At 49.9% G+C, this 20,878-nt stretch overlaps 6 protein-coding genes across 6 annotated transcripts; 2 read left to right on the top strand and 4 right to left on the bottom strand.

Moving 5' to 3' along the window:
• Positions 1 to 3,454: 3,454 nt before the first annotated feature.
• Positions 3,455 to 3,589, bottom strand: CTAM01_01571 (uncharacterized protein; the record flags this gene model as incomplete). Its single annotated transcript, XM_060517613.1, has 1 exon — positions 3,455 to 3,589. One exon carries the CDS (start codon positions 3,587 to 3,589, stop codon positions 3,455 to 3,457), a length of 135 nt encoding a protein of 44 aa, XP_060388074.1.
• A 1,332-nt stretch (positions 3,590 to 4,921) lies between these two features.
• CTAM01_01570 (ABC-2 type transporter) lies at positions 4,922 to 9,542 on the top strand (the record flags this gene model as incomplete). The annotated part of the gene is made up of 3 exons (XM_060517612.1): positions 4,922 to 6,915; positions 6,963 to 7,122; positions 7,179 to 9,542. The coding sequence occupies 3 exons, from the start codon at positions 4,922 to 4,924 to the stop codon at positions 9,540 to 9,542; spliced, it is 4,518 nt and encodes a 1,505-aa protein (XP_060388073.1).
• Positions 9,543 to 10,389: 847 nt separating this feature from the next.
• Positions 10,390 to 12,548, top strand: CTAM01_01569 (benzaldehyde lyase; the record flags this gene model as incomplete). The annotated part of the gene is made up of 5 exons (XM_060517611.1): positions 10,390 to 10,495; positions 10,554 to 11,425; positions 11,499 to 11,856; positions 11,908 to 12,326; positions 12,387 to 12,548. 5 exons carry the CDS (start codon positions 10,390 to 10,392, stop codon positions 12,546 to 12,548), a joined length of 1,917 nt encoding a protein of 638 aa, XP_060388072.1.
• A 112-nt stretch (positions 12,549 to 12,660) lies between these two features.
• Positions 12,661 to 13,761, bottom strand: CTAM01_01568 (uncharacterized protein; the record flags this gene model as incomplete). The annotated part of the gene is made up of 1 exon (XM_060517610.1): positions 12,661 to 13,761. The coding sequence occupies one exon, from the start codon at positions 13,759 to 13,761 to the stop codon at positions 12,661 to 12,663; it is 1,101 nt and encodes a 366-aa protein (XP_060388071.1).
• Positions 13,762 to 15,563: 1,802 nt separating this feature from the next.
• On the bottom strand, positions 15,564 to 17,870 carry CTAM01_01567 (IQ calmodulin-binding domain-containing protein; the record flags this gene model as incomplete). The annotated part of the gene is made up of 1 exon (XM_060517609.1): positions 15,564 to 17,870. One exon carries the CDS (start codon positions 17,868 to 17,870, stop codon positions 15,564 to 15,566), a length of 2,307 nt encoding a protein of 768 aa, XP_060388070.1.
• A 1,808-nt stretch (positions 17,871 to 19,678) lies between these two features.
• Positions 19,679 to 20,531, bottom strand: CTAM01_01566 (PX domain-containing protein; the record flags this gene model as incomplete). The annotated part of the gene is made up of 3 exons (XM_060517608.1): positions 19,679 to 19,742; positions 19,802 to 19,980; positions 20,067 to 20,531. The coding sequence occupies 3 exons, from the start codon at positions 20,529 to 20,531 to the stop codon at positions 19,679 to 19,681; spliced, it is 708 nt and encodes a 235-aa protein (XP_060388069.1).
• Positions 20,532 to 20,878: the final 347 nt, after the last annotated feature.

Here is a 20,878-nt window from a genome sequence, read left to right as displayed (position 1 = left end):
AGGGTATTAATATTATTAGCGAGATAGTACGGAAGATTATAATAATAAGTATTAACATAGTAATTTATTATTAATAACGAGGTATTTAATACTTTTTATATAATAAAAAAGAAGGCTAATTTTGAGCTAGTAATTAAATTACGTAAGGAAGGTATTATTATAATTATTAAAAAGCTATATAAGGGATTAGATCTTATTAAAATAAATATTCTATACGATCGAGGGGTCTATCGATTTATCTTTTATAACCCCGAGAAATATAAAAGTCTCTATATATTTAAATTATAAATAGTATATAAAATTAAAAAAAAAAGGAATACCCTAACTATATAAGAAATTTAAGTATATAATTTAGGGGTATAGTAATATTAAAAAAGCGACGCTACTTACTTAATTACTTATAATATAATACTATAATTAATAATTAATAATAGTATTAATAATATTACTACTAAAAAAGGGATATAAGATTTAGAACTATAATATTATTTAAGCTTATACTTAATTAGCTATAGGGCTTATAAAGAAAATCCTAGCTTACTTATTAAAAGAAATAGTTAATAAGTACTTAAAAATACGATTATTAAAGTACTTAAACTATTATATAAATTTATAAAATCGGGTACTTATTAATAAGCTACTTATTATAATTTTTATACTAACTAATTATTAATAGTTATATTGACGTACGACCCGTACTTATTAATTTCTAAATACGAAGGTAAATAATTTAGAATTATTAAAATATAAACTAACGATATATTAGGCTTATTTAATATTAATTTTATAAAAAAAGAGGATAAAGAGCTTTAAAAAGCGGGCTTAGTAACTAAGCTAAAAAAGGTCCTTATAATAAATAACTTATTAGCGTTTAATAATAAGATTTTTATAATTAAAAAGGAAACCGTTATTTTTTTAATAAAAGGGGTAAAATAAGAAAATTACCCTTATTAACCCGAATATAATTAATATTAAAAAGTAATATAAAGCTAAGTTTATATAAGGGGTATATATTATAAATATATATTAGCCTAAAATAATTTTTAACTATATTAGAGTAGTATAAGCTATAAATTTAAATAAATAAGACGTTAAAATACTTAATAAGTAACTTAAGTAGTAATAGACGAATCTCGATCGAGGCCTCGTTTATTACCTAATTAACCTCGCTATTAATAAGCTCTACGTTTTTATTAATAAGTTATTTACGAATAACGACGACCTTATTTCGTAATTAGGATATATTATTATTTTAGTTAATTAGAGTATAAATAAGAGCGAATTTATTATATATAGTAATATAATTTATTATTTATTAATTAAAAATAAGTAAATAATAAGAAGTATATTAGTATTAAAAGTTTATAATATAGTTAATAATATTAACTTTACTTATACAATTTTAATAACGTTAAGGAGGATTATTAATAAACTTAACTTTTTACTAATTTTAATAATTATTTATACCGATTTTTATTTATTATATAAATACTTCGTTAAATTAAGAATAATAAAAAAAAAGAGGTTTATAATTAATATTATAACCTTTAGGTAATCGTATAAAAAGCATAAGATCCTTAAGATTTATTAAATTAATAATAATAATAATCTCGCTAATACTTTTATAAAAGTAGTACTTAATAAGGGGTTAGAGTAATTTATAAGTAATAGAAAAGTTAATATATAAATAAAAAGATAAGTTATATAAAAAGAGTAAAAAAAAAGGGGGAAAAGGAGATAACTTAATAAACGGGCCCGAGGTTAAATTATATTTCTAATTATAATAAGTAAATTAATAAAAAAAAGAGAAAGTTAGTATTAAATTAGAAATTTAATTTAATTATAGTATATAGTTAACTATATAGGGGCTAATTAGGGGCCCTATTTATAATTATCGTAACTAATTTAACTTATAATTAGAACCTCTTTTTTATATACTATATCAAAATTTATATAGTTTAATTAATCTCTTTATTAACCTACGGTTCGAACTAACTACCCTATAATAGGGATATTAATAAGAAGGGAGTGATGAGGGTTACCGCAAGGTTAGAGATGCTTATTTCAACGGCTTTATGTATGGAATAGCGCAAGATTCAGTGGCAAATAGGCGACAGGAAGGAGCAAAAGTTCAAGTTGCGCTGACAAAAGGAGAAAATATGATGTGGTAACATCCGTAGACCACCGATGGTGGCGCATCTTGGAGGTTCCAAAGTTACGCAAGAATTGCTCTTTAGTCTTTCACAATTGTAGCAACTTACTTCTCTCGTCTCTCAGCAATATTCTGCACTCGTCAAGCAACTGTCGTCTCCCCCTTTCGCTTGGAAGTCCTGGCCTGAGGTTGAAAACCACCTCAAGTTGACCAATTAGACGGCAGACTTCGGCATTGGTGTTTGTGGAGAGATATCCGCTTCTCTGAAGGACCCAATCGATAATCTCTCGAGTTATTTGGCTGCAAGGCAAATCAATGGTCTATCGTTTCGACTCCACCTACCTGAAGCAGGCTTCCTCTCAAGCCTAGCTTGCTTTCGAGGTTTGCATAACTCGTATTGATTGTACTCTTAGATTCACGCTGCCCTCCTCCAGACAAAGCGCCTGCTGTCATAGATGAATCCTTTGGTGGCCTGTATCCGTGATAATTAGCGAGTATCCGTAAGGGAAATCGTTGCACTATACGTTTGTGGGCGTCATGCCAGCCTGGAGAACAAGGGACCTTGATTGGCCGGAGATGAGTCGAAGAAGCTGGCCGTGTCACTGGCAAGAAGTGCGATGTCGAATCCGAGCTTATCAAGTATTGTCTCAAAGTTGTTGGTTGTTTACGGTATTGAGTGTAACCTTACCTGAGGCTAATTTGCAGGCGTCCTCGTATCTTTGACGAATATGGCGTGAGCGTGTTTGTACGGCTTGGCGTTACATGCCGCGTCGGACACCGTTCGGTCCAGGAGATTGGCGATGTGACTCCCGCTTACGCGGTACAATGCCGCCGCCTCGCTCGTGAACCGTCTATCCGTACTCCATCGCTGGCTCGGGTGCAAGGAAGCGGCCGACAGGGCTGCGGTGCGCAACGGAGTCCTGCAGTCTCCTGAATCTCGGTTTCTCTGATAACACTCCAGGGCGCAGCCACTGTGATGCTAGCGTCACAGACACCAAGAAGGCAGGTTCTAGAAATTGCGGATATGAAGAATAACCAATAGAAGGGTTCCGGCCCTGCTAGCATCCATTCCCGCTCTGCCGCCGGTAGGTGGGAGCCTGGATACAGCCTTCTAGTGGTGGGTTTGGTCCGTTGGGCTGTGATTTGTGCCGCCTGCCGCCATCGTTAGCCCGCAGATGAAGCTCTTTCGATGCCGCGGGATTAGGGGCTTCTTCCTTCGCTAGCTTGTGGCAATGACGAATGCTCCCTGAGCCTGTACCCTGGTTGCAGAGACTTCCATGGAGACGTAAGGAGGGCCCGAACCTAATATGATTGAGTATGAGCCATACTACGTACACAATACCGCAAGATTGATAGCTTTGATCGTGCGGGACGACCCCTGGAGTGAACAGCCAATTCTGATGGGTGTCCCAAACAAGAACACCGAAGACTCCACATATGCACAGTCCGTAGCGGCAACACGGCTTACAAATGAAGGAGGGTGCTGTCCGCGGTCTTGCAAGCGGACCCCGAAGAGCTTGAGCTAGCACTTGCGAACAAGCAAAATGTCCGCCTTGGCGGCAATGTTGGCTCTTTTCGTCACAACCAAAATTCCAATGCCGTGGCAACCACAGCTTCATGAAAGTCATCAGACATGACGTGCATCCCGTTTCGGATTGGTGTGTTCTTGTCAACTTTGTCGTTCGATGGTCCTTGAGGGTAGACTGAAGAATCGGTGTAAGTGGATGTAACGATGAACAGGGTGAATGGGGGAGGAATCTATAAGATTTATCGAAGCCCGCATCGTTCCAAGAGGTAGCAGTGTTTTTAATGTCTGTTTTGAGTGATGTGACGGTGCTTGTGCCTCATGGTGGTCGAGCCATGTCGTTGTAATTTAGTGTTGCACACCTTGGTGCTTGATGTAGTCAAAAAAGGGGGTCTTGGATGACTGAGAAGCTGGGGAAACAAGGTGCGGCAAGTTCCAAAAAAATGAAGACTAAATGAACGAATGGTCTTTTCAGTCTGGACATAAGCTGTCTTTAGACGTTGGGAATTTGGACTTCTCGGAAAAGCATACGGGGTCGACGGCGCCCGCTCGGGTCGCTTCAACTTTCCGAGAGCCCGTATAATGGAGACCGCCCCACACCTCCGACTTCCTAACAACGTTGCGGACTTTTTCGTGATGATCGCCGCCAAGGGAGCCGCCGCCATCGACCCACACTTTTCACTTACACGCGGGCTGCAGGCTATGACAAGATGCAAGAATTTGGATACCCTAATCAAGCTCCAGTGCTCAACCAACGTGTCTCTACGTCAACTTGTGAGATTGTGGCATATCTGGTGCACGGATGACCCGGGGCTCTGGATCTACTTTTGAGCCTTCGGATGCTGAGATGGACCCCTTGCGTATTATGGGCCGGGGACACACGGGGAGCGAGACACTCCGTTGACATGTTGATAAATCTAGATCTAGGCTTATTTTCATGATATGTTTCTAGTCTTCAACCGAAAGCTATTACATGGGCTTTCCTACCTTTTACACACCCACAACTTACGATAATATTTTCCCTCTCTTCATCTGACTGAGACTGTTCCCTCAGCGGCTATCACAACAAGCCGAGCGAACAACTGGTTGATGCTGACCGGTAGGCTTCCGCACACGTGATGTGATTGAGATATTGTTGACTGACAGAGCCTCTCGTGAAAATAGGATAGCAAGATATACTTGCAACCGCTCCATCAGCCAGCCATCTCAGGACATCCATATACCTTAATTTACCAACCGACAATATGTCCGCCTTTAACTCAGACGAGAAGTCTCGTCTGCCGACCCGTTCCCCGGCCGGCAGTCAGAAGACAGTAGTCGATCACGATGCAATTTTCACTCAAAACGCGGAAGCACTCCCGACCTCGAAGCCCAAGGACAACTCTCTGTACGAGAAAGCCGGCGATGGATCCGCTGCATCAACATCAGAAGATGACGGCAACGACACGGAACTAGAGCGTCGCCAGTCGATCGTGCAAGAACTAGCTCGGGAGTACACGCGACACTCCGCGGTCAACATCGATGGAGACAGCATGGCATTGTTCGGCAGCGAGGATCCGAATTCGCCCCTCAACCCGAACGGAAAGAACTTCAGCGCTCGCAAGTGGGCAAAGACTCTTGCCAATGTCACCAATGAGCACGGGTCAGGATATAGAACTGCTGGTTTTGTTTACCAGGACTTGAACGTCTTCGGATTCGGCCAAGAGACGGATTACCAGAAGGATGTCGGAAACGTTTGGCTCGAGATTCCTGGTCTCGTTCGCAACCTCACCTCGAAGACCGGAGGCCAACGCCGCATCGATATTCTCCGTGATTTCAACGGCATCGTAGAGGCAGGCGAGATGCTCGTCGTTCTTGGACCCCCAGGATCTGGCTGCTCTACCTTCCTCAAGACCATCGCTGGAGAGATGAATGGCATTTACACCGATGAGCGTGCCTACTTCAACTACCAGGGTCTTTCGGCAAAGGAACTCCACAAGCACCACGCCGGTGACGCCATCTACACTGCCGAAGTCGATGTCCACTACCCTCAACTTTCCGTGGGCGATACCCTCACCTTCGCGTCCCGTGCCCGCTGCCCACGAACCCTGCCCCCTGGTGTCACCGCCAACCAGTACTGCGACCACCTCCGCGACGTCGTCATGGCCATGTACGGTATCAGCCACACCGTCAATACCCGTGTGGGCGACAACTACGTCCGTGGTGTCTCTGGTGGAGAGCGCAAGCGCGTAACGATTGCCGAAGCGACGTTGTCCAATGCTCCTTTGCAGTGCTGGGATAACTCAACCAGAGGTCTCGACTCCGCCAACGCTGTCGAATTCTGCAAGACCCTTCGTTTGCAGTCCGAGTTGTTCGGCCAGACCTGCGCCGTCTCGATCTACCAGGCGCCTCAGAGTGCTTATGATCTGTTCGATAAGGTTGCTGTTCTCTACGAGGGACGTCAAATCTATTTCGGCCGCACCACCGAGGCCCGCCAGTACTTCATCAACCTCGGCTTCGAGTGCCCAGCCCGTCAGACTACCCCTGACTTCCTCACTTCGATGACGGCGCCTACCGAGCGTGTAATCCGTCCCGGTTGGGAGTCTCGCGTACCTCGGACGCCTGACGAGTTCGCTGCGTGCTGGAAGGAGAGTCGCGAGTGCGCGGCTCTCAAGCAGCAGATTGAGCAGTACAAGACGGATCATCCTTTGGATGGCCCGGATGCCGAAGTTTTCAGAAACCAGAAGCAGTCGGTCCAAGCCAAGAACCAACGTCTCAAGTCTCCCTTCATCCTCTCGTACGGACAGCAAGTGAAACTCTGCCTCTGGCGTGGCTTCAAATTGCTTAAGGGTGACCCCAGTCTGACACTGTTCTCCCTGATTGCCAATTCGTGCACGGCTCTCATCATGTCCTCCCTGTTCTACAACCTCCCGGAAAACACGTCCTCCTTCTACAGTCGATCCGCGGTTCTCTTCGTCGCCATTCTCGCCAATGCATTCTCCAGTGCTCTCGAGATTCTCACTCAGTACGCCCAACGGCCCATCGTTGAGAAGCAACGTCGTTATGCATTCTACCACTCCTCGGCGGAAGCCTTCTCCTCAGTTTTGGTGGACATGCCTTACAAAATCACGAATACCATCTGCTACGACCTGATCATCTACTTCATGACGAACCTGAACAGAGAACCCGGCAACTTCTTCTTTTTCCTGTTAACCACATTCCTCATGGTGCTGTCCATGTCTGGCCTTTTCAGATCTATGTAAGTCACTTTATCTCCGTACCAAGAGTGACTCTAACGCCAATCAGTGCCTCCTTGTCCCGCACATTGTCGCAGGCCATGGTTCCCGCGTCGATCTTGATTCTCGCCTTGGTCATCTTCACTGGATTCGTCATTCCCGTTGATTACATGCTTGGCTGGTGCCGATGGATCAACTACCTGGACCCTGTCGCGTACGGATTCGAATCGGTGAGTTGAAAGCCCAGCTATTTTAGTGAACGTCGACTAACCTGAATACTTTGAAGCTCATGATCAACGAGTTCCACAACCGGAACTTCGAGTGTGCCGCCTTCGTCCCCAGCCCTGCAGTTGCCGGTTACGAGAACATTACCCTCGCCAACAGAGCCTGCTCCACTGTCGGTGCCGTTCCTGGCGAGCCGTTCGTCAACGGTGACAGATACATCAACTCCCAGTACAAGTACTTCAACTCTCACAAGTGGCGCAACATCGGAATTCTCATCGCTTTCATTATCGCCCTCCACGCCTTGTACTTCATTGCCACCGAATACATTGCCGCGAAGAAGTCCAAGGGAGAGGTTCTTGTCTTCCGTCGTGGTGTTGCTGCCCCTGTCAAGGGCAAGGACGACCCCGAATCCTCTCTCTCTGGACCCGCTACCATCGTCGAGAAGGGCGGACAAGGTGCCTCCGCCAACGAGGGTGCGATCCAAGGCTCCACCAGTGTTTTCCACTGGGGTAACGTGTGCTACGATGTCAAGATCAAGACCGAAACCCGCAGGATTCTGGACCATGTGGATGGCTGGGTCAAACCTGGAACTCTTACGGCTTTGATGGGTGTCTCTGGAGCTGGCAAAACTACCTTGCTTGATTGCCTGGCAGACCGTGTCTCCATGGGAGTAATTACCGGAGAGATGCTGGTTGATGGAAAGATCCGGGACCAGTCCTTCCAACGCCGTACTGGCTACGTTCAACAACAGGACCTGCATCTCGAGACCAGCACTGTTCGTGAGGCATTGGAGTTCAGTGCTCTTTTGCGCCAGCCAGCCACCACCCCTCGCGCTGAGAAACTGGCATACGTCGACGAAGTCATCAAGCTTTTGGACATGCAGGACTACGCTGACGCCGTTGTGGGTGTCCTCGGCGAGGGATTGAACGTCGAACAGCGCAAGCGACTTACCATTGGTGTGGAACTGGCTGCTAAACCCCCCTTGCTTCTTTTCGTCGATGAACCTACCTCTGGTTTGGATTCGCAAACGTCATGGGCTATCCTGGATCTGCTTGAGAAGCTCTCAAAGGCCGGCCAGTCTATTCTTTGCACTATTCACCAACCGTCTGCCATGTTGTTCCAACGCTTCGACCGTCTGCTGTTCCTGGCAAAGGGTGGCAGAACCGTATACTTTGGCGACATCGGCGAGAACTCCCACACCCTTACATCCTACTTCGAGAGGAACGGTGCCCCTGCCTGCCCTCCTGGCGAGAACCCGGCCGAATGGATGCTTTCTGCTATTGGCGCTGCCCCCGGATCACATACCGATGTCGATTGGCACCAGGCATGGAAGTCCAGTCCCGAGTATGAGGCTGTTCAAGAGGAACTTGGCCGCCTCAAGACTCAAAGCCCGCCCCAAGAGCACTTGTCCGCCGAAGAAGAGAAGTTGGCACACCGCGAATTCGCCGCACCGTTGTGGGATCAATTCCTGATTGTCACTCGCCGTGTCTACCAGCAGTACTGGCGTACTCCCTCTTACCTGTACGCCAAGTTCATTCTCTGCTGCTCCGTTGCCCTCTTCATCGGTCTGGTATTCCTCAACGCACCTCTCAGTATCCAGGGCTTGCAGAACCAGATGTTCGCTATCTTCAACATTCTTTCCATCTTCGGTCAGCTCGTGCAACAACAGATGCCGCACTTCGTCACCCAACGATCTCTTTACGAAGTCCGTGAAAGACCTTCCAAGACTTACAGCTGGAAGGTGTTCATGATGTCGCAAATTGTTACTGAGATCCCGTGGAACTCTCTCATGTCCGTCTTCATGTTCATCTGCGTCTACTACCCCGTCGGTCTCTACGAGAACGGTGACCCAAGCCAGAAGAGTGAGCGCGCTGGTCTCATGTGGCTCCTGTTCTGGCAGTTCATGATCTTCACCTGCACTTTCGCCCATGCCTGCATCGCCATCACGGACACTGCTGAGATGGGTGGTAACCTCGCCAACGTCCTGTTCATGATGTGTCTGCTGTTCTGCGGTGTCTTGGCCAGCCCTGACGCCATGCCCGGCTTCTGGATCTTCATGTACAGGGTGTCCCCGTTCACCTACCTCTTGTCATCAATTCTCTCAACAGGTCTGGCAAACTCCAAGGTGACGTGCTCGACGAACGAGTACATCCACTTCGACCCGCCAAACAACCAGACTTGCGAGACTTACATGGAAGGGTACATTGGTTCCATGGGAGGCTATATCAAGGACCCATCTGCCACGGCTGACTGCCAATTCTGCTCTATCGCCGACACCAATGTCTTCCTCAAGGGTATCAGCTCCAACTTCGACAACAGATGGCGCGATTTTGGTATCGGCATGGTGTACATTGTCGTCAACATTGTCGCTGCTTTGGGTCTCTACTGGCTGGTCCGCATGCCCAAGGGCAAGAAGAAGGCCTAAGCCACGACAGAAGCGCTTCAGGAGAAGCCAATCATTCCGCCACTTTACAGTAAATGACTCTACCGCATAGCCAGTCTCTTTCATTAATCAGATACATTTTACATCGACATCATGTACCTTAGGGGTAATGGGCATCATAGAATTTTCTAGTTTTAGGTTGAGGTTACATATTAGAGCTCTCGCAAGACTTCCATAGTCCCAATCAAATCAGTCAAATGAATTAAAGCTGTCCTTGCCTTTGTCTCCTTGTGGCCGAAGACCCATTTTAACGCATCATGCCTGAAGACAATTGTAGAAACAATATCATGAACACATATGCAGGTTTCTATTCAGTTGGTCGCTGTGGGCTTTTGGCAATGATGACTGAGAAGAGGCAGCCTTTAATACCCCGGGTGCGTGTAAGCACGTCTCAATGCAAGGATTGCTTCGCCCGACCTCCAAGCATCTGATGTCAGTCGCTACCCCAATTATTGACTCAACCCATCAGAGTCAATGTCGCAAAACATTTACAAAATACAAGGCTTACCTTGAGACGACGGGTAATCATTTCCACAACTCCTCCCATTTGCCACTGCCATTATTTGATACATGTACGTACAAATTACCTCGGGGCCAAGCAATGATCCCCCCTCACGCTCTTCCCGCGGTCCCCCGCATCATCGTTGCTTTGACACTCGGCATTTAGAGGTCGATTGCTTATAAGTGCTCGGTCGGATGTTCATTGGAGCAAAGTGTTGCGATGGGAGATAACATTTGACTTGACCTCGTCATATTTTCATCAAACGACAGCTCAATCTCACCATTTGTGGTCACTCGCTCAAAAGTATCTCAAGCATTCATGTAAGCGATGGCTTTCCAAGTGAGACAACCCAAGAATCGAGAACTTCTCGGCGGAGACCTTCTCGCTCAGTCCCTAGCTCATCTGGGCGCGACAACTGCGTTCGGTATACATGGTGAGTTTCTCTATGCAATAAACCGTTTCGCTTCTCTAGGCTAATGCCTAACCCATAGGGGGGCACCTGGACAGCTTCCTCATCGCCGCCGTCGAAGCCGACATCAAGCTCATAGACGTGCGGCACGAGACCGTCGCCGTCCAGGCCGCCGAAGGCTGGGCCAAGGTCAAGGGCAACGACGCCCCCGGCGTATGCTTCATCACAGCCAACTCTGGCTTCTGCAACGGACTACCAGGCCTCAGCACCGCCTTCGCGGACCGCTCCCCAGTATTCTGCATCACGAGCTCGCCGCCGCTGCGCGATGCGGAGACGAATACCCTCCAAGGGTTCCACGACCAGGTCGTCCTGGCGAAACCCGTAACGAAGTTTGCGCACCGGGTCACCAACGGCAGCGAGATCCCGCGCATCGTGAGCTTGGCTTGGAGAGCGACGACGGCGGGGGCGCCTGGGCCGGTACTCGTGGATTTTCCCATCGATGTGCTCTTCACGCCTGTAGAGATTGACAGCGTGGCTTGGGGTTCCATCACCGCGCCGCCGGTATCGCTTCCCGCCCCTGATGCCGGCGCGGTCGAGCAGGCGATGAGACTCTGGGGAGAGGCGAAGCGCCCCGTGATCTTAGTCTCGACTGGTGCAGCGAGGGCCGCGGACGACGTAGTGAAGCTCGCAGAAGCGACGAATACTCCGATTTTTCACTCACCCAAGTTTTCTACGACCATCAAGCGCTCGCATCCTCTTTTCGGTGGCGTGGCGACTCGGCTTCCGTTCTTGCGCGCTCAGGGACCGGCTCCGGATTTCGTTCTTCTGCTGGGGGCCAGGACTGGCTTCTTGATCGGCGGTAGGAGCGGTGCAATTGTGCCGAACGAGAGTGAAGCCAAGGTTGTGCAGGTTGACCTGGACGGGAGCGAGATTGGACGCTCGAGAAAGATTGATGTGAGATACTTTCCCCGTCAATGTTCATGAGTTCAGGGGAGAGGACTGGTCATGCTGACTAGAATGAGTACAGGTCGGTATCGTATCGGATGTCGGGCTTGCAGCTCAGGCTCTCACAGCTGCGGCATCCGAGTCGTCCGTCAAGGCCACAGGTGAGTGGGTGGAAAAGGCCATGGCGTTGAAGAAGCCGAACGTTCACTCGGCCGGAAATGAAGAGGACCCGGTGATCATCGAGGAAAATGACCGGATTCACCCCTACCATGGCGTGAAGGCTTTCTTCCAATCCCTGCCCGAAGACAGCATTCTTTGCGTGGACGGCGGCGAGTGCGGCGGATGGGCTCTGCAATCTCTGAACGAGGCGAGGGCGGGACTGTCAATGGTGACAACCGGATATCTAGGCTTCCTGGGCAACGGGTTTGGATACTCGCTTGGTTTGTGACTCATTTCTACCTGTAGAAGCACCATTGCTGACTCTTAGAAAGGTGCCGCCGTCGCCGCGCCAGATAAGCTAGTCGTCAACCTTCACGGAGACGGCAGCGCAGGCTTCCACATTGGCGAGCTCGACACCTACGCCAAGTTCGGCCTCAACATCCTCACGGTCGTGGTGAACAACAGCGTCTGGGGCATGTCGCAGGCCGGACAGAACATGATTTACGGGGAGAAGACGCCGCAGCGGCCGTGCGTGGCGATGAACCCCAAAGTCAAGTACGAAGTCGTCGCGCAAGGGTTCGGGTGCGAGGGGGCGGTGGTGGACGTAGTCAAGGAGAATGGCGCCAGCAATGGGCCCAAGACGTTGGAGTCCGTCAAGGTTGCGGTGAAGACCTTGACGAGCGCGAGGCAGCCTTCGCTGCTCAATTTGAAGGTTTCTGATGTGCCGTATCAAAATACCACAAAGGCTATGGTGAGTTTTGTCCTGTCTTCTCCCTTGAATTGATGGATATGAAGCTCATACGGCGTCTAGGTCGGAGGAAGTAGTGATCCCAACATCATTGTTGTACCGTATTACGACAATCTTCCCAGACCGTACTATAAGCAGTCTGGGAATGGTGTGGCTGCGTCTGCGAATGCAACATCGGTGTCGAAAGAGGAGAGCTTCGTCGAAGGCCACGGTACAATTCAGTAAGAAGCCTAGCAAGTATTGACTTAAGGTATTGGTAAACTAGTGTACACGATGGCTTCGGCGAGAATAGTGCAGAATGAGCTCTAGTCCTGTGACGAACGAAACTTCATCGAGCTTATACCAGCTTTTGTTCCATCATAACCTCTCGTGCCGTCCTGCATAACTTTCGTGAATTGAGTGTCATACCGCGTAGCAAATCTCGCAACATGTGATTGAACGAGCTCTGTTGAAACGACTTCCGGATGCTTCCAGGCTCATGGTCTTTGACGTTGACGTAAAGACCGTTGCTGTAGATATCCGTCTCGTCGCCGAGATGTACCATCCACTCCAAGTCTCTCGGGGATTTGCCCGTGCCAAAGTCATACCACAACGTCACGCGTAGCACGTCGTCGTCGCGCAGAATCGAGTAGTCGACCGGGCAACATTGGCAGTGGCCATCGTACACGTTTCCCGGATGATGCCACGCCGCCTCCATATTCTTCTCAAACACGCCCCAGTCCTTGATGCCCCAGTACCACCACGGGAACAGCTGGTGTCGACAAATTCTAAAGGATCGAATCTCGTGGAGAGCTTCGTACCCATGAAATTCCTTGATGACTTGGAGACAAAATCTGCCCTCGACGATTCTCGGTATGTGGATAGTCACATTTGGCGAGCCCGACTTCCAAGATTCAGCTCCTCGGTACGTCCTGTATTCGCAAGGTTCCAGGAGCTCCGAGAAGTAGGCAGTGTTGGTGCCCATGCGCCTGAACTTGAGCGCGAGTTCGATGTGGGTGTGCCGGAGCTTGTAGGATCGGCCGAGGGTATCGAGGGTTTCTCCCTGCTGGCATGGCGGCGATTGTTGGCTACGAGGCGTGTCCGAACGGTCTGTTGCGTGGAGTGCGCAACAGCGCGCGCAGACCCAGTGATTCGGCAGCTTGTAGGCCACCGCGGCCCAGAATGATATTTGTTCAGATGCGGGTAGGGCTAGCGAGGCATCCTTCCAGTCTTTTTGTGTGAGGATCCGACCGGCGCGACAGGTCCGCGAAAGCATGAACTGGCTCAGAAGATCGAGATAGCTAATGATCTCTTCCAGTAATTCAATCGAAATTCTGAGAAGGTAGGCTTTTGTGGATTGTTGTTTTGGTCCCATTAGCTTGTTGACGCAACGGCTTTCGAAGGCAATAGCTCGTTTCCACAAGGGGTTTCGAGGCCGAGTGGAAGGCTCGTCGGCCATCCTAGCTGGTTCAAAATGACAGGAAGGTGTAAGTTGTCATACTGAGGCTGGACGTCGGACCCAAGTTGAAAGTGCGGCATGCTAAGACTAAGAGTAACTGGAAGATATTAATAGTCTTGGGGAAAATCGCGCTCAACGTAAACCCTTTTTAGGTTCAGTCGTGTCATTGATATATGCACGAACGCTCAAAAGACTGTTGAAACTTGGCAGGGCTTTTGCTCAAATGCAATGGGGTGGATCAGCCGATCAATAGTCTTCAGCCTCGTTACCTCGATAATGGTATCGGACATCAAGGGACATACACATCTTTGCATACGACTACACCTTCTGAGCTTTCGGCTAAACTCAAAAGACCATCAGAATGCTGAATACGGTAGCATTTTCCAACGGCGGCCTACGCCACCTGTTGGAACATGCCATCTCTCAACGAGGGCAGATGCCCGGTCTGACAGCTCAGGAGCTATGTAAGTCGCAGACTCTTCTGGTGAAACCATCTTGAGCTCTGAAGAGCCATACAGTCAGCCTCATAATGCGCTCGAAGGATGATCTTGAAAAGAATAAACAAATCCTTACATCAACCGATAAGTGAGAGGCAACAACATAAAATGCGTGTTTGTTACCTGCTGGTCATGATGCATACAATCACTAAAGAAATTTTTTTTTCGCTCAAAGCCACCAAGACTATGGAAGGATACGAGAGGAGGACGAAACTTGTCTGGATAGCACCACTGTTGGATCGTGGAGACTAGGAAACGATCCCATCATGATCCTCAGGAATGGGCTTTACTATCGGGCCGCACCTCAAGTGGGTTGCAACCCTTTTTGTAACACATCTCTTTCTTCAAAGCTCCCCTTTTAAGAAGCAAAGTTCTTAGAGTTCGCTCTGTGTCCGTGTCAAAAGAACGACAGACTTGATAGCAGAGACGCCCAAGGGGCAAAGCAAAAACAAAACAAACAAGGCAGATCTCCAGCCCTCTTCAATACTAACTCTAGTGATTAATAAGGTAGATGGTTTTATATAAGGTAAGATAAGAAAAGAAGAAAAGGTATGAAATTCTACATCCTAGTTCGTACTAGGCATATTATATTCATTAACAAATAAACTCACGAGGCAGGAAACTAATAAAGAATTATTATAGCCTCTATACCCTTACTCATACTGGGCGTATCTATTAGTGGATATACCCACGAGGTAAGAAGTTAAGGGAGAAGCACGGTAGTCCCGTACTCTCGTTCAGACTAAACGTATCCGTCAACGAATACGTTCACGAGGCGAACTATTAATAAGCCGACGTGGTAGTAATTACTCTTGAGACTATTAAAAGGCTCTAGGGAAACGCAAAGGGGTACATGCCTCCACGACCGGGGCAGCAAGATCTCTGAGATTCGCAAAATAAGATGAGGCACCAGTACCTTCAAAGCCCGGAATGGCATTGTTGCTTGGAACACATTGCGGCTGGAGAGCTTTCGTCACGTACCTGAGGTATGATCTATATAGACGTTCGGCTCAGTGGTTCGGGGAACATGGTATTGACCATGGAAGGATTTAGGCGAATGGTTTGAGGGAAGAATTGCTTCGTCAATCATAGACTACTCATTAGACATTGTCATCTACCTCTCGTTCTAAACGCTCAGAATACTGGCTTCCAAAGCAAGGCCGTGCAAGGGGGGTATAAAGAACTCTTGAAGCAAAAAACCACGACTTCACCCAATCCAGAATCCAATCAGCCCGTCATCTCCATGGATCTAAAGCCCATTCTCTCTTACCCACCACGCCGAATCCAGAGACAAGTCGAGGCGACCTAGGCCCTTGCAGATGAAGAAGTGGGATGAGTAGCAGCAGAAGAAGCTGCAGCCGTGTCCTCCCTCGTCCTCTCCTCCGCCAACGTCTCCATCACAGGCTCCTCCCTCCCCTCCTCCTCACCCTCGCCACTCCTCTGGCCCGCCGGCACCTGCGGCGCCAGATTCAGCTTCCGCAGCAACTTGACCGCAGCCTTGTTCTCCTCCCTCTCCTCGGCCTCCTTCTCAAGCACTTTCCGCTCCTTAGCCGCGCTCTCGCTCTTATCCTTGGCCTCTTCCTCGCGCTTCCGGAACTCTTCCGGCTCCATAATCTTCTCCTTCTTGTGCGTCATCTTCTCGATCGCCTTCTTGCCCTTTTGCCGCGACTTGACGTAGACCTCGAGCCCGACGAGCACGGCGTAAGATTTCGATATCGAAACGTGGGACGTGTCGACTTTCGCCTCCTTGAGGTTCTTGACGAAGGCGCGGAAGTTGGACGCCGGAGGGCGGTAGTGCCCGCTGAGCGGCGACAGGCTCGACAGCCGCCCGTCCTTGATCTTGATGAGGCCCGCCGAGGAGATGCGGCTGCCCTGCAGGAAGCTCGAGTGCTGGAAGGCGCCCGACGCCTTGATGCCCACGTACAGGCGGAAGCTCGTGTCCGCGACAAAGATCCACGTGTTCTTTTTGACCGACTTGCGCAGCATCTTGTTGAAGATTGTCGCTGCTGAGATGTGCGATACCTTCTTCATGCCCGTTGCGCCGTCGACCTCGGGCGTGGCGTACTTTGCCGCGCGATCTGCTTCCAGTGCTGACTCTACCGAGGATTCGGAGCGGCTATCGTCGGGGGCTTCGGCTCCGGGTGACGTTTGCGGTGTGTTGTTCTGCGACCACGCCGGCGTCGGGTCGTCTGCGGGCACGATGCCGTGGATGCTGTCCTTGAATGCCTCGGTCGTGTCGATGCGCGCGCCGTTCTTGGCCCAGCATAGCCGTCCCTCGTCGTCGACTTGCACCAGGTAGAATTGCCTCTCCTCGCGGGACAGATAGCGCACCTGTTCCCTCTCGAGACGGTCGCGGGGACACGCCTCCATCTCGACATTCTTTCCGCCGCCGTAATCGAGCCAGTAGAAAAAGTTCTCCGTTGTGTCGGACTTTTTCCATTCCTCATGGTACACGCGCAAGTTACTCCCGTAGCGGTGCTTGAGGTCAACCATCTCTAGGAAATACTGCAACCCCATCATCTTGGAATCCTTCTTCCTCCTCGCTACGGCCTCCTCGCGCTTCTTCTTTTTCTCGGCCCTCTTCTCAGGCGTATCTGATTCAGACGAGGACGCAGAGGAGTCTGAGTCGGACTCGACATCATCGTGCCCCGCGCGCCGCGCAATCGTCGCCGCCTTCCTCCAGTTCTCACGAGCTGTTGACGGACGACTCATGCCGCCCTCCTCGTCTCTCGAAAGCACGCTGTGTCTGTCGCCGGTGGGAGACAAAGCAGCAGCGCCGACAGAGCTCTTTGCGCGCGGCCGGTTCAGCTCGCGGAACTGCAGCTCGTCAATGGCCGAGACCCATCTCGTCGATGCGTTCAGCCCCATGCCCTGCATCTCCCTCCGCACGCGATAACCCCGGTAGTTGCGCTGGATCAGCGCCGCGGCTCTGTTGATCGCCTCGCTGTCGCCCTGATCACCCTCTTTGGCTGAAGCTGGCGGTGGATCTTGCGACATTATTTGCGCTTCGTCGAAAATGTCCCCGGCAGCGTCACCTTGTCCGTCCTGTGAGCGCCGGACGTTGTGGAAGTGGTCGTGGAGGTGTTGTGTCTGGCGCTTCGACTTATTCCTCTTTAGCTCCTCCTCGCGCGTGCGCTGTACCTCTGCAATCTTTTCAAATTGATCTTGGGACGGCGGGACCAAACTGTCCATGTACTCCTGGCGAGAACTGTAGTTTGTGCTCGTCTGCGACTGCGCCAATGAGCATGTGTCGTCACTAGGGGGGGCCGTTGCAGAATCAGCCGTGTGAGTGGTGGCTGCCGTGGTGGCGGTTGTATCTGTAGTGGTAGTCGCAGTAGCAGCAGGGGAAAATATGGAGTGGGATTCGTCTTCTTCGTCGACAGGTCTTGGCACGGGGGGACTGGCCGGCGGGGTAATAACGGCGGCGGCGACACCGTTAAAAGGAGCATCCTTTTGGTGAAGAAGAGGGGTCTTTTGGGGTGGTGGTGGTGCAGACGCAGACGTAGGCGCAGACGAGGCAGAGGCGTCGCTCGGAGACACGGCACCGCCACCAGAAGCAAGTTGCTGGGCTGGAACCGGTATAGAGTCGAGCTCGTGGGCGGGTTTCGTCATGGCGGTTGGTGGAATGGCGGGGTCCGCCCGGTCGTGACGAAAGAGTAGGGATAGAGATCTGATCCGAGAGCCGGTTGGCGCAGGCATCAGGCCTATTTCTATGTGTCGGTTTATGTATGTGTGCGTGTGTGTGCAAGTGTGTGTGTGGATTAGGTGAGTTGCGTTCGGTGGTCTGTTTCGTTTCGAACTATGACTTTCTTGCTGCTAGCTGGGTTTGGAGCTTGTGTTGGTTCCAAGGTTGGTGTTTCTTCGGAGACAGCAACAGCGACGTCACTTTCCTTGACAGCTGTTTGAGGTAGTCACTCGCAAGGTTGAGGGTGGAACGGAGTCAGCAGCTTGAGCGTGTAATAAAGCGCAGGAGCCATAAGATGGAGCGGAGATGGGGTTGAAGTAAGCATATAATGATTACTATCCGTACGGCTGTAAGAACATGGATGTCAAGGTACTTGAGTAAGGTAAAGCAGAACGGGAAATTGTGCGGTCTCAAATTGGAAGAGAAGGAGAAGGAGGGAAAGCAAAAAGCAGTGTGAAGAATGCGCCCAGGAGGAGTGACCGATCGAGAAATATATTGCATTCGTGGGGCGCTCTCAGATCCTCGCCGGTGGCATGGGATTAAATCTCGGCGACGCCTTAATGACAAGACAATGAACAGAGTCTACTGGAAGGAGGAAAAAACACTACGCAAAAAAAAAAAAAAAACACTTGCCCGCCTTGCATCATGAGGTACCACGGGGGACACCCTTGCCGGTGGGGTGGAAGAGTAAGGCTTAGGGGCGACGGCAGTGCCAAGTTGTCAACTGTTTCTGGACAGCATAAAAGCAGAAAACTCAGTGATCAATTTTGCTCAGCCGACTACCGCTGGCGTGTATACCACACCGCGGGCTGTGACGCACGATGGACTGTTTTGCTCGGAATCGCGGATGGGGGCCGTCGGCACGCGGCCGTCTGTCTATGCGCGTATCACCGGTGCCCTTCGCAGTCCGCAGAACCTCCCGAATAGGTGGTGACCTCCAGCAGCGTATTACCAACTGCAATCTTGAGGGACCTGGAACGAGCGGATATCGTAACGACCATCCGCAAAAAAGCAAATCTATCCAAAGTCCCATGTGTTATAGACGACAAGACGCTAGGCTTAGTTTTGTTCCTACCGCTGTCTTTACGAAGAGAAACGGGGCTGAGTTAGGCTTTCTGGTGTCTCGATCTTGTTCAATTTGCAAGGAAAGATCTTTGGACCCCAAAAGACCCTTGACCATTCTCACGTTTTCAACTGCCAGTCAGCAGTGACGCTCCCCAGCCCTGTACATCCTGCTGAACATTACGCGTCAATCTGTGGGGAGCCACCTCAAAAGCCCAACCAGCGTGGCCCGACTCACGCCGGCGGGAACAGCACATCGCCACGGACCATGTCCGGCGGTGCATCTTTACGTCCTGCCCTTTTCTGGCATCTCCACTGTACCCCACGCGGCCGCGGCCGCCGAGACTTTTCCGGCAACGGGCTTGGCGGCCACCCATCTGATGATCTATCGTCATCACTGTCACTGATCTCTCGGTATGGGTAAATATTTCGACAACAGCCGTCCCGGGAAGATGGTTCATCGTGCAAAACATTATCATTATTGATGTTTTTGCATGGTCCAGCCGGTTTGAAACCGCTATATACGTGCAGATGGCCACCGTTCTTTTGCCCGTTCGACGCATGTGTGAGAAAGACGCCCAACATACCTGGCCGCGTCCAGCTCTGCCGATGTATCCCCAAAAAGATGTACAAGAAGGTGAAGTAAGTTGGTTTTGGTATTCAGACACTATCATTACGAGAAGAGAAACTCCTTGAGTACTGGCGACCCAGAAAACTCGGGATTTAACATTATACAACTATGAATCGTTAGCAACCATCAGAAAGGCATCTACTGCACATGCATTTGCAGACGCACTTGAGAAAATATTGTAGCCCTGCCCTCCTCTTGTCGAGGAAACGGGGCCGGAATTTGGATATCACACTCTTGGGTGGTAGAGGTGGTACTGCTGCTTCAAAATTGGGGAACGTCTTGACCAACTTTTCGCGAAGGTCGTCGAACTCGGAATATCGCTTTCGGATGTTCATATAGCTTCCCTGCACGCGTCTTGTCAGCGACTGCGCTCGTGATCTCGAATTGTGCCCTTTGGGCCTTTATTCTTCGAACTAGGGATATCACTGACTTGCAATGTCTCGACTCTTATGTTCCAAACAACAAACGCCCCAATGTTGGTTGCGCTGCCGTTCACCACGACGTAGTCGGTAATCTCGACGCTCTTTGCCCAGCAGGCTCGATTTCGACCATTGACATCGCTCGCTTCGTTATCGTGCATTGTGATCGCGCCGGCGGGTAGTACTGATTCGACCGAGATATTGGAAACCGAGCGCTGGTGATGGCCGAGCCAATACGGTGGCGACGTCACTGACGATGGACTTGTCACGGACGACTCGGTTGGCGACTCTGTCTCTTCCTCTTCATCCTCCTCGTCTCCAAACAATCCGCCTCGTGTGTCATTGTTGTTCTGACGCGAAAGTAACCCTCGAATGGCTCCGTCCGTAGCGACCTTGTGTGAAGGTCTAATATGGCCATTTGTGCCGCCGTTGAGTCCGCCGTTCGGTCGGAACTGGGATTCTATCGCCGAGTCCATGAATCCATGTGTGAGGATGGTACCTCATGGACAGCCGTGATGTTATGTTGTGTTGAAGATGGGATTTGCTCGAGGGCAGCGAAAGCGCAATGTGATTGTGACGTATTGGCCGTATGACGATATCAAGAGTCTTAGGTAGGTAGCTTGACGAAAGACCTGTCTCGGGGCGCTTGCTGGACGCCGTTCTCTTAGGGTGGTGCCGCGTGGCTGTGCAGATCGACCAAGAGTGGAATGGCGGCCACTTTGGCTAGCAGGCGGGCAGAAGATGGAATGTTGACTGTGTGGTTTGTTGCCGGTGATGCTACCTTGGGGCGGCAATTAGTCGGCCCGTGAGATGTAACGGGTCT

This window comes from Colletotrichum tamarilloi (assembly GCF_030869305.1).
Source record: "Colletotrichum tamarilloi strain Tom-12 chromosome Unknown Scaffold_3.1, whole genome shotgun sequence".
Lineage (NCBI taxonomy): Eukaryota > Fungi > Ascomycota > Sordariomycetes > Glomerellales > Glomerellaceae > Colletotrichum > Colletotrichum tamarilloi.
The sequence above is the reverse complement of the archived record's forward strand: the minus strand, read 5'-3'. Positions and strand labels throughout refer to the sequence as shown.